Source organism: Dicentrarchus labrax, unplaced genomic scaffold (assembly GCF_905237075.1).
Source record: "Dicentrarchus labrax unplaced genomic scaffold, dlabrax2021, whole genome shotgun sequence".
Taxonomy (NCBI): Eukaryota; Metazoa; Chordata; class Actinopteri; family Moronidae; genus Dicentrarchus; species Dicentrarchus labrax.
In genome coordinates this window covers 25530093-25542346 of record NW_026136713.1, presented here as the reverse complement: position 1 = coordinate 25542346, position 12254 = coordinate 25530093, and the positions used below count along the sequence as shown (strand labels likewise).

The following is a 12254-nucleotide window of genomic DNA, read 5'->3' as shown; positions in this document are numbered from 1 at the left end:
AATTTAAACTTACACAAAAAAACTTATATAAATATTATCAAATATTATATTTGGGTTGAAAGAAAATGGAGTGAAGTGAAATTGTTTTCAGGATAGTCATTTTATTTCTGTGGCAAATGTTCGTTCTATAACATCACTCTGTGTGATAAATACATGCACAGTGATGTTAACTGTACGTACAGTTCTGGGCTGTTGCCAAATTAACTCATTAATTTGCATTTTATGACCGTTTGTAAGCACGTGCTGAGTGGGAACCCTAAAGGAGTTCAGATTAAGAGAATTAGATTAAGATTAGGGGTTAAATCGTGTCAATCTGTGTTTCTGTGTACTCACACTTTGCGTAGCCTCTGTCTGTAGACCAGCAGGGAGACGACGGCCACCATCATACCGATCAGGAACATCCCGGCACTCAGACCCTCCACCACGCCCCCTAAAGGCTCTGACACACAACAACACTGTATGTGAGCAGCCGTTGCAATGCATTCTGGTAGAGGTCTACATAGAGAGAGAGGTGTGTGTGTGTGTGTGTGTGTGTGTGTGTGTGTGTGTGTGTGTGTGTCACTCACCTGCGTGCGTCCTGAGCGGTGAGGACAGGTAAGTGTCGGTGAAGAGTGGCTGAGGAAACTCTCTTTGGTTTTCATCAAACAGTCTGGTGAACGCTCGCACACTCAGCCTGAACACACACACAATCAATCAATTGATCAATCATATTTTGACTCCAGTAGGGTGTGTGTGTGTGTGTGTGTGTCTGTGTGTGTGTGTGTGTGTGTCTCGTACCTGTAGGAGGTTTTGGCTTTCAGCGGCCCGTCACAGAAGCCGCCGTAGCTGTCGCTCAGGTAGAGGTCGTCGTCATGGTAACGATCACAGCCCCCGCCCAGCCGGTCCCCTCCGGCCCCGAGGTTCACCTCCACCACCTGATCAATTATTGATCGAGTCTGAAAGTCTTTCTTTGATTTTTATTGTCTTTTTTTTGTCTATTGTTTGTTTGTGAATATGAATTAATATCTTGCATTACATACTTTATTTTGAAAAAGATGTTTGTTGACAAATGTCAGATTATACCCATCTTAACCTACAACTTACTTAATAGCATCTTATAGCACATTTAAATGTAATTTAATTTGTATAGAAATGTGTGAAGGTACACAAATGAATCGTCATTAAGAGGTCAGTATCTGTCGTTACCTGTCCGGCGGAGGAGTCGGCGTCCTGCGGGCAGCGGCTGGGGAAGTAGGCGGTCTGATACACTCTGACGGAGGAGTTGCTGATGTAGTCGCGGTAGGAGGGCAGCGGGTGGCGCTGCTCCGGCTGCAGGATCTCATTGGCTGTCAGAAGGAATACGAACAGTCAGAGGATCTGAGGGTGTTTCAGCTCTGAGCTACGACAAACATCACGAAGGCTGCCAGCGTTTCTTCCTTTGGGCTACCTTTTTATTATTTAGACGGGTAAAAAAATGTTTTTGGAGGTTTGTGAGACCTTAACTTACATCCTACTTCCTCAGCTCATTACTGATGATTACTCGCTCTTTGTTAGTGAGACTAAAGGGTTAAAAAGGTAAAAACAACTTCCTGCTCTCAGGAGAAATTGTTGTAATTCAGTCTCAGAAGGTACAGGTAGCCTCTCAGTGGGCCATGAATGTCAGTAATGATGTACAGTAAATAACCTCTGTGTGTGTGTGTGTGTGTTCGTACCATCAGACTCGGCCACGGCGACGGTGAAGTATCTGACGGCTCCGTTGGCGTCGCTGAACCAGGAGCAGTTGAAGCGGAATAAGATGGAGGACGACGTGACCTTCGACGACTTCTCACTGACACGTACGCTGATGGGCGGGACCGGAGGGCCTGAAAGGAAACAGACACACGACTTAAATAAAACAGCATAAAGTTTATTTTATTTGTTGTTTTTTATATATTTATTTTCTTTCTGACTCCTAAACTTTATTTTATTATCATAACTTTATATATTTATTTATTATAGACAGTTGGTCACATCAACAAAAACAGTAAATTAATTTTGACATGTCAAGATTTATAAAGAAATCTCATAATTCTGACTTTATTTTGAATTATGAGATAATTGTTTATTCATTATCATAATTTGTACATGTGAATTTTCACAGTTTTTAAAATAATGACAATAAATAAGATGAAAGTCTCCACTCTCTCTCTGTTTATTCCTCTTTTTCTTCCTTTGCTCTCTCGGCTGTTTTTAGGTGAACTGCCGCTAATAAAAAAAAAAAAAACTTCTTTAGGATTTTTTGTTCTGTCTTTTTCTGTTTCTGTCTCCCAGTCCAGTTGTGTCAGGATGATTTATAATGCAACACCGGCAGAGAGAGAGAGAGCGAGTGAGAGCGCTGAGGACAGACGGACGTGAGCTCAGTGGAACAAAGAAAGAAAAAGGTTGTAAAGAAGTTTTCAGACCGAGTTCTGGGTCACAGTGACTTTTTGAAATAAGCAGCAGGGGACACGTCAAGATTGAGAGACACAGAAAGTGTGTGTGTTAGTTCAGACTGCTGTTCACCTTCATACACACTACAGAAAGTTCCTCTTTATAATGTAAACACACTGTAAGTCAGAAAGCTTTCTGTTGTTCTGATATTACTGAAGTTTATACAGTAGTTAATGTTTATGGCAGGTTCTAGTTGTTAATACTTTGTTTTAGAGTGCTGATGATAAAGCAGTTCAGTGCAGCACGGTGCTAATATATGTATATATGTAATATAGATTTGGATCGATAGTCTTTGACCGTGCTACAAGTATTTCCTTTTCTTATTATTATAAAACTGATCTTGTAGGTTTTTTAAAGAATATGATCAATCTGATCCAGATAACACAAGATCAGTATTACAGAATCTAGATTTGCAGTCTTTGGATAGTCAAAGTAACACAAAACAACATTTCATTAACACATCATGTGAAAAAGTTTGCACTTATCTGCATTGTTGTTTAAAAATGTTTAGTTTTTATTAGTTTTAGTCTTTTTTTAATATGGGAGATATTTGTCAGTGGCAAGATTTAAGAGAATTTAACCAAATTATTATTTTAGTTTAGTTTGTAAGCCCACAATATTGTCACAGCTAGTTTCTAAAGTCCAGTTTTTTTATTTCAGCTCACTAAAAAGTCTGAATTTGTACTTTATTTTTAGTGAATTATTATAACCTCGGTCTGTAGATCCACCTAGAGATTTGAAATAAAACCAAAACAACATTTGATTGGATTACTAAATCCGTATCCCAGTTTGTCGGATCACATCTGCTGTTTTGAAAAAAAACCAAATCTGAGAGTGAATCCCTGTAGTTTGTTTCTCCACACTGAACCAGATACAAACCCGGTGTCTCCATTAGTCACACTGACACAGAAACATGGGAAATACAGAAGTTACCCGTTAAGAAGAAACTTAATGATGAATTTATGAATTCTCTGTGTGTCTCCCAGGTGAGGAGTCCTATTTAAACAGTTTTATTTAAACACCAGACTCAACTACAGCACCAGAGGGGAGAGAGTGTGTGTGTGTGTGTGTGTGTGTGTGTGTGTGTGTGTGTGTGTGTTTGCGTGCTCACGGTCTATCATGGTGACGGTTGTGTGTGTCGTCGGTGGACTCGTCTGTCCGGCTGACGACACTCTGACCATCACAGAGTACTTCCTGTACGCCTCCAGGTGGTCCAGCGTTACCGCGGTGACGCCCCCGGCTAGCCGCAGCGCCGAGGTCAGCTCCCCGTCGTCGTGGCGACGACACTCGACCTCGTAGGAGTCAAAGTCGGATTGAGGGTGCGACCAGGAGCAGGAGAGGGAGGAGGACGAGACAGGGAAGCAGTGGATGGACTTCAGTGGAGAGGGACCTGGAGGAGGAGAGGGGAGGAGACAAAGAGGGAGGAAACGAGGGGAGAAGGAAAGGAGAAAGGAGGTAACAAAAGGAGAGGTGAGGAGAAGATAGAAGAGGAGCATTAGTCCAATAATATTCTCTTTCTGCTCCTCTGACATTGAACCCGTTTTTTGGGGTTTTTTTTGCTGAGTCACAGTTTGTATTTATTTGTATTTTCACAGGAAACAAATTATTTATACAAACTACTAAACGGTTTGTTTGTTTGTCCTGATGAGACGATAAAAGGTGATGAATGTGAGAGAGGACAGAAAGAGGAGAAACACCATAAAACCAGACCTCAGGACACATTATCCTCTAATCTCTTAAAGGTCCAGTGTGTAACTGTTTCCTTCAGGGACATTTTCTATCTTTTATTAAACTGACTCAGCAACATATTTTATGGATATTTCATATTATATTCAAACCGTGAACTCAGTAACTGCAGGAAGTTTGTGTAAAACCAGAGATTTGGATGAATTTTGAGAAGATTATACGTATTCATTATTTTTATACATTTATCTGTCTGTATTATGTATTATCTATTTAACAATCATACAGACAGTAAAAAGCTGTCTTCTGGTCCCTGACATTTCTCCATTGTTCTATTAGACATTTTACTTTATATTTAAGTTTTCTTACAGGCCTTAAAATCAAGAAGGCCTCGCGACCCCCAGTGGAGGTGCCGACCCTCAGGTTGGGAACCACTGCTGTAGAGGACTAATTTATGAAATCCTCTCATCCCAACAAGTTAGTGTGAATCCACCAGAATAAAAGCCTCTGACTGTGTGCCGACCTCAGCTGAAAGAAATTAGAAACTGGGTCACTACATGTATTTATAATGTGACTATTTTAATATTCCTTCAGGCGATCAGTTTTGATCCCTTCAGCCAAAATGTGACAGACCAACAGGAAGTGATTAAAAATGGATGAAAAGCAGTGACATGTTCTCCTTTTACATTCAGGGCCTTTGTTGTGTCTCCATCTGGTGGTCAGAAAGAGAAACACCATCAAGTCTGCTCACAAAGTAAAGACTGAGGTTATTATGAGAGCAATGTCGCTGTTTTACCACAAAGTAGAAATTATGAAGATGTGTTGTAGTTCAAAGTTCAATTATTATCTTTAGGTCCAAAAGTCCTCTTGTGTGGTGATCTCTGCTTCATTTAAAAATGAATACTACATTTAGCATATATATATAATTTCTAAGAGTGAGACGAGAATATTGATACCAATGTCTGTACGGAGATGGAGTCAGGTGATTAACATAGCTTAGCATAAAGACTGGAAGTGGAAGGAAACTGCTAGCTCTTTGTCAGAAGTTCAAAATGTAGTTTCAGATTTTGACCTCATGGACTTTAAAAATCTGGAATTTGACTTTTTTCCACCTACTTGTCCTGACGCTCCTCTGGATTGGCTGGCTTATGACTGTGGGCCCGCCTCTAGCCCCGCCCCCGCTGATGGTCGCCACGGTGAAGTTGTACCGTCGTCCCGGAAACATCCCGGCCAGGATGCGGCTGGTCAGGTGAGTCTGCGTGACCGACAGGCGGTCTGGAGGCGTCCACTGCAGGCTGAAGCTGTCGTAGTCCCCGGAGGCGGGGCCAGACCACGACAGCTCTATCGTGTCATTGGTCGGGCCTTGTTTGACGGACAGGTGGGTGGGCAGCTCTGGAGCTGGAGGGGGGAAAGTGAACAAAACAATATTAACAATTAGTATTAATGCTATTAATCTGATCTGTATGTTTGTGTCTGTTCTGGACTTACCGGTGCGTCCGAACGCTGAGATGTTATTGGTCAGTTCCCCGCTGTGTGTGATGACCTCAGCGCGGTACAGCCTACCAGGGACCAGCCCAGAGAACATGTGACTCGTGTACTTGGCCCCGAGCGTTTGTGCTCCCAGAGTGGCTCCAGAAACATCGTACAATACCACCTTAAATCACACGAAAACGACAAGTTATAAAGCTGCAGTGAAACTGGAACTAAAAATCCCATCGTTTTACATTTTAGAGCTATTCTGTTATTTTCTGCAACTTTTCCAGATTATTATCACGGATTATGTAAAAATGGGAATACATTTAAATTTCTAAGCATCTTATTTAGCCTATTTAAAGAATTGCTGAACTGAACTACTTAAAATTGTCTGTTCACCTGATAGCTGCTCCAGCTTCCCTCTCCGTGCTGCCAGCTGACCGTCAGTCTGTCCGTCCGTCCTTCACTCTGGACCTGAAGAGACGAAACCGAGGGCGGGACTGCAGAGACGAAAAGAAAAGATGAGTATAGTGACGGTGAGGAAGGAAAACAAAGGGGTAGTAATCACAAAGGCAAAGAATAAAACAAAGAAAGCAAATGCAATGGAAATTGAAGAGCAGATGAAGTGTGGAAAGACGAACGGGGAAGGAACAGAAAATTAACAAGAGGAAGAACAAAAAGAAGAAAATGGAGAAAACAAAGTTGAAGATGAAAAGGATCAATAGGAAAAGACAGAATCCAACCATCAGTATTTATGTCGTCAATAATAATAATAATAATAATAACAACAGTAATGTGTTGACTGACCCGTTCTGGCCAGTACAGATGAGTCGCTGTTCATTCCTCTGCTCCAGCTCACCACCTGCAGTCTGTACAGACTTCCTGCTCGCAGTCCGGAGAACACACATCTGTCTGCAGCTGGACCGACCTTCTGCAGGTCCACCAGCTCCCCCGCAGTCTACAGCACAGAGCACATCATACATAAGCACTATATATTGTGTGTTAATATCTAAATATAAAGTCAAACATCTATTCTTAATCCCACCTGGTGATGCTCCTTCCTGCTCCCTGCCGCGTCCTGTTTGTGATTGGCTGTTGCCTCGGCGACGCTGTAAAGCGACAGGTCGTAGATTTCGACGTGGCCGTCCGAGGGTCGCCAGGAGAAGGAGAGAGAGGAGGTGTTGGCCGAGGTGACGGTTAGATTGCTGACTGCTGCCGGACCTGCACAACAAACACAGACTGTTCAGCTCGGTGTCGTGAGATATAACAAAAGTAATTAATACCTAAAAATAATGCCTTAGAATCTGACATAAGAACATTAAACAGAAAAACTATAATACAGTTTTAGAAAATAGAAGAGAAACAGTGAAAAAATTTAAATATAACTCACGTGTTTGTCCCTCTGCTGTGGCCTCCAGTGACGGGACGCCGCCGCTGAGCGTCACCACCCTCACGCGGTACCACTTTCCTGACGTCAGACCCTCCAGACGCTCGCTTCGGCTCACCATAGTAACCGACCGATTTGCCAGAACGACGCCGGCCTCGTCCAATAACTGCAGGCTGTAGCCGTCGTACACGCCCACTGGCCGTTCCCAGCTAACGGTCAGACTGTGAGTGGTGTGGTCGTTATCTGCCTGCAGGGCTGTGACTCTGGCTGGAGCTGGAGGTGGTGAACACAATAATCAATATCAATTAATATTCATAACTAAATTTAAATTAATTGAATCAATCTTCCATTGTCTTACCGGTCCTGCCAGTGGCTGTGTTGGTATTGAACAGCTTCCCGCTCAGTGACTGGACAGTCAAGGTGTAGGCGTTACCTGGAATCAGATCCAGGAAGTCCAGGGAGGTGACGTGTTTAGGGACAGGGCGAGTCTCAATGATGGCGCCATCCTTGAATCAGGAAGTGACAAAAGAATATTAAACCCATCACCTATAAATGTATCTTTTGTCCTCCATCGTTCATCCATCAAACAATTATTCTGTTTATCCATCATTGGTTCTTTATTTACATTCACATTTGACCACTGTGGTGTACCCCAAGGATCCATTTTAGGCCCTATTTTATTTGCACTGTATAGCATTATCCTTCCACAGGCCTCTATTTTTAGAAAACACAACATTTCTTATCAAAGCTACGCCGTTACGCAGATGACACACAGCTTTATTTCATTTTAAAGTTGGGTGATTCACATTATCTTCAATCTCTTTTACGTTGTCTCACTGATGCAAATGCTGTAAAACTGCAGTTTTAATGATGAATTTGATGTAGACACTGTCTTTAACCAAGCTGATAAAGTTTCTCCTCACTCAGCAACTCTCAAAATTTTGCCGAATTTTTTAATAAATACAGAATTTATTATTTCAGTATGAACCTAAAATATGCAGTTGGACCCACCCTGGTGGACAGAGAGACGATGTACATGTCCAGGTCTCCGTGTCCAGACGTCCAGGAGACCAAAAGTCCAGCAGCAGAGTCGGTCAGGCCCGGCCGAGGAGCCAGGCGGAGGTTCCCCACTGAGCTGGGAACTGGAGAGGAAAGTCTGGCTTCAGAAAAACTGGACTTGAGATGTTTAAAATAAAGTTGTCTAAAGCGATTGTCTCACCTGTCCGTCCCTCGATGAACTGCGCTCTCTGGTTCGGTCCGCTGAACGTCGACACCACAATCTTATAAAGCCGCCCGGGGGTCAGAGAGGTCAGCTGGTGGCGCCGCGCCTCGCTGCCCAATGCGACAGGAGGGAAAACTCGAGTGTCGTTGAAGAGCAGAGTGACCTGGAGACGAGAGGTGTAAAGATTTAACAACTAAAACTAAACTAAAACATATGAGACATGACAAGGCAACAAAAACAATAACAGCAACTGGGGTAACAACATCAACAACAAAACAGTAAAAAAATAAAAAGAAACAAAGCCAGAAAAAGAGGTGTCATTATTAAATATCTCTGACTGCAAGTGAAAATTCAACATTATAATCGTGTTATTTTGTTCTGAAATACTCATTTTAAAACATTATCGTCCCGTTTCAGTCAAACTGTGATGGCAGTAGCTACGTTTGAAGTTCTGTAGGGGAACTGTGCGAGTCCCTGAATTTTCTACAACATGATCCTGCAAATGTTTCACAATAAAAGTCTTGTGTCCACTGAAACGCTAGAGGGCTTTTAATTTGAAACTGCTACAGGAAGTGTTGAGTTTGTATTAACATCATAACGCAGTAACAAACATTTTAACAGATCATATGAGCAAATACACTTATTGTATAATAATCTTATTGTACAAAAATACAAACACACACCTCATAGTGGTCCACATCTCCGGGGGCGGGGCTCCAGGTGACCGTCAGATCACCTGTTCCTGCGTTGCCTAGCGACAGATTGCCAACAGCTGCTGGAACTGAAGGAAAAAAAAACAAAAAAAACACATTGACTCAAAATAATCCGTAAAAGATCCAAACGACAAACACATATCGTGTCATATGTCAGATTTGTGTTCCTGGTTTCGGACTCACAGGTGCGTCCGTCGGTGGAGACGCTGCTGACATAGTCTCCGCTCCAGGTTTCCACGGTGACAGTGTACAGTCTCCCCGGCGTCAGAGATGAGAATACGCACTCGTTGTCTCCGGCGGAGACGCTCTTGTTCTGCAGCGTGCTGTGGTTGTAACGGATCAGAACCACGTAACGGTCCAGATTTCCAGCTGCGTGACGCCAGTACACCTGAACACACCACACAGGACAAATACTGCTGGTACTGCTCACAGTGCACAGAATAAATGTCCCAAACATACCACAGTGACACTGAAGAGTGCAGAGTAAAACCTCGATATACAATTTAAATGTAAGAAAAATTACACTTCTGACAAACCTTGAGGAAGTCGTCTCTGGCAGAGTGAACAGCTGTTGGGTTTTGAACAGTCGCCGGTTCTGCAAGAAGAAAATATACAAAAAAATACGGAGTATGTTTTTAAATACAATCTTATACAAAGACTACAAATCTTTTTTTTTTTTACGTTGTTTACGTGTTTTTCCCGTTTATTTTACAGATTTTTAAAATATTTTTAATCCATGGAAATAATAAATAGCCTGTAAAATTCACATAAAGAGAATTTACTGCTTATTTATTAGATTAAACTATTAAATTCAACTTTAATACTGTTCATGTAAAATGTAAAATTAGTGACATTAACAGTAAAAATAAGTATTTATTGTGTAATTGTACATGGATTTGTTTGTTACTGACAGATATCTTGTATAATTATTATATTGTATTTATCAGTGAAAACAGCATAAATTACTGTAATTTCACAGATAATGAGTTTTATTACAGTTCTATAACTTTTAAAATCCAGACTAAAATAAGAGAAATCAAATAATATAAAAATATAAAATATAATATAAAAATGAGCTGTTTTCTGTTATTTTCCCCTTTTATTATTTAATATCTAATATCTAATATTATTTATTTATTTTTTTTACAGTAAATTTAAATTTAAACACAAAAGAACATTAACATGAACGTCAGATATGACAGTACTCATCAACCCTACTTACGTGTTCGTGCTTGAATCGTGGTGGCGTTCTCCAGGCTGCCGCTCCTCGTCACTATGACGACCGAGTACAGTCGCCCAGCGACCAATGAGCTGAAGGAGCACTCGGGCAGCGAGGTGCGGGACACGGCCAGAGTGTGGATGGTTCGATTCCTGTCCTGAAGACGGACCCGGTAGCTGTCCACCACGCCCTCTGCTGGGCGCCACGTCACCTGCAGAGCGTCCGACCTGCCACCGTTTGCGACGGTTACCTCGGACACCGACGCCGGGGCTGAAAGGGAAAGAATTATATATTTATATAATAATTTAACTTTCTCTAAAAAAGATGACATCACCATCACAAAACAGGTGTTGAAGTACAAAGGTAGCCAACAGAGGGCGCTGTAAGCACTGAGGTAATTTAATTTACAGTTTACAGTTATTTACTGTTTATAACATGATTCCACATTTACAAACTCTAAAAATGAAAAACATAAAACCCCACATAACTTTATTTAAAATTCTTGTAGAGATTTGAAATATTTATACTAATATACTTTTCGGGATTTGGCAGATTTAATGTATAAATGTGTATAAAATGAGCGTGTTGCTGCTACAAAACAAATAAAAATCTGCTCAAATTTTATTTTATTTTGAAAAGATATATTTTTTGCTCTAATAAAAATGTTTAATTTTATGACGTTTTATTACTAAATACAGACAGACAACCATTAAAACTCACATTCACACGTCTTAAGCCAGCTTTTATGGATTATCGCTAATAACAGTTTTAAAGGAACATTTGGGGAAATTTGCTTTCAGATACAAACCTAAATTTTTTTATCTCATTATAGTTTTATCTATTTTACTATTTTTACGTGGTTGGTAAAGAGCTCAGAGCAGGCTAGCAGTTTCCCCCTGCTTCCAGTCTTTATGCTAAGCTAGGCTAACACACAAACACCAACACTTCCATCCGAACACAAAGAAAGAGACATTTCCCCGAAGCCGTACGCCTTTAATTCTGTTCTCTCGGCCAATGGGAGGTTATCTGAGGGGCTGGGGGTGGAGTTTAATTCAGTCTGAAAATAACTGGGACATTATGTGGGAACACAATAGCTGCTCTGGGCAGGAAGTGTGTGTGTGTGTGTGTGTGTGTGCGCGCCCTGGGAGTGTCTCATTTTTGGCATTTTAGCTCTATTGTTTTAAAAAGTCTCTGATGTTATCACATAATACACACACACACACACACACACACACACACACACACACTTTAAATGTCTGTAACGTTGTTTTTAAATAAAAGGTTTAACTAACGCAGCCTCGGCTCCACTTTTAAATAATAAAAGGAGGATTTGAGTTTGGTTGGTGTCGGCAACACTTTGGTTTATATTTCTATACATATACTTACATCTTATTTTCTGTTTATTGTAGTATAATGTACATATTTGTTACCTTACTCTTTATAAACTCTGATTATTGTCTCATTGCCTTCTCTGTCTCATGTTAAACACTCTGAATTGTTGTTGTGTTGTGAGACAAAGAAACTAACCTTGCCAAGTATTTTTTTGTTTTTAGGATGTGGTTATATATTTAATGACCTCCGTATTGTTTGTCAACACAGACGAGAACAAGGTCTGTAATTTCAATTATGAGGAGATTATGAAAACAATCTGTGATACAGTGTGAATGTCATTTATTGATTGTATGATTGTTATCTAATCTCTGCTGAGACAAAAACAGTTTTATGTATTTTTTATGAATATAATGTAAATAATTTCTGATAAAAAGCGCCGGAGAGTCGCGTCCTCTGTAAACTGTTTGTTAACATTCTTCTGCTGGTTGTTTTTCCTGTGAACAGCGGCTGTTTGAGCGGAAACAACTCCTGAACGGGAATATTGTCTCTAACACAATCAGAGTCTGACTGACCGCCTCACATCTTAAACAATAACTGCTGTCGCAGCTCAGCTGAACACAAACTCACAGTTACCGTATTTGAACTCTCGCAGTCACAAATATATGATAATATGTTTGAATCTTTCCATTAATACCACAATACAGAGACGGGATGAGATTGAACCTCTAAGTATCTTAATACTCTGATGTTTGGTGTACACTTATTTATTCTGTAATA

The 12254-nt window shown here is 40.8% G+C and overlaps 1 protein-coding gene across 1 annotated transcript in view; it reads right to left on the bottom strand.

Annotated features, from left to right (window-relative positions):
• The window catches only part of ptprb (protein tyrosine phosphatase receptor type b), a 32514-nt gene that overhangs the window by 9053 nt on the left and 11207 nt on the right, over positions 1-12254 (bottom strand). The window contains exons 11-29 of the mRNA XM_051419773.1: positions 10149-10415; positions 9463-9521; positions 9110-9314; positions 8897-8994; positions 8211-8376; positions 8003-8133; positions 7350-7497; positions 6995-7264; positions 6650-6825; positions 6412-6562; positions 6004-6104; positions 5620-5785; positions 5248-5529; positions 3560-3838; positions 1692-1841; positions 1186-1325; positions 778-914; positions 567-673; positions 334-439 (exon numbers count right to left, since the gene is read on the bottom strand). Coding sequence (XP_051275733.1) covers positions 334-439; positions 567-673; positions 778-914; positions 1186-1325; positions 1692-1841; positions 3560-3838; positions 5248-5529; positions 5620-5785; positions 6004-6104; positions 6412-6562; positions 6650-6825; positions 6995-7264; positions 7350-7497; positions 8003-8133; positions 8211-8376; positions 8897-8994; positions 9110-9314; positions 9463-9521; positions 10149-10415 — 3139 coding nt within the window. The remainder of the gene's footprint in view (positions 1-333; positions 440-566; positions 674-777; positions 915-1185; positions 1326-1691; positions 1842-3559; positions 3839-5247; positions 5530-5619; positions 5786-6003; positions 6105-6411; positions 6563-6649; positions 6826-6994; positions 7265-7349; positions 7498-8002; positions 8134-8210; positions 8377-8896; positions 8995-9109; positions 9315-9462; positions 9522-10148; positions 10416-12254) is intronic.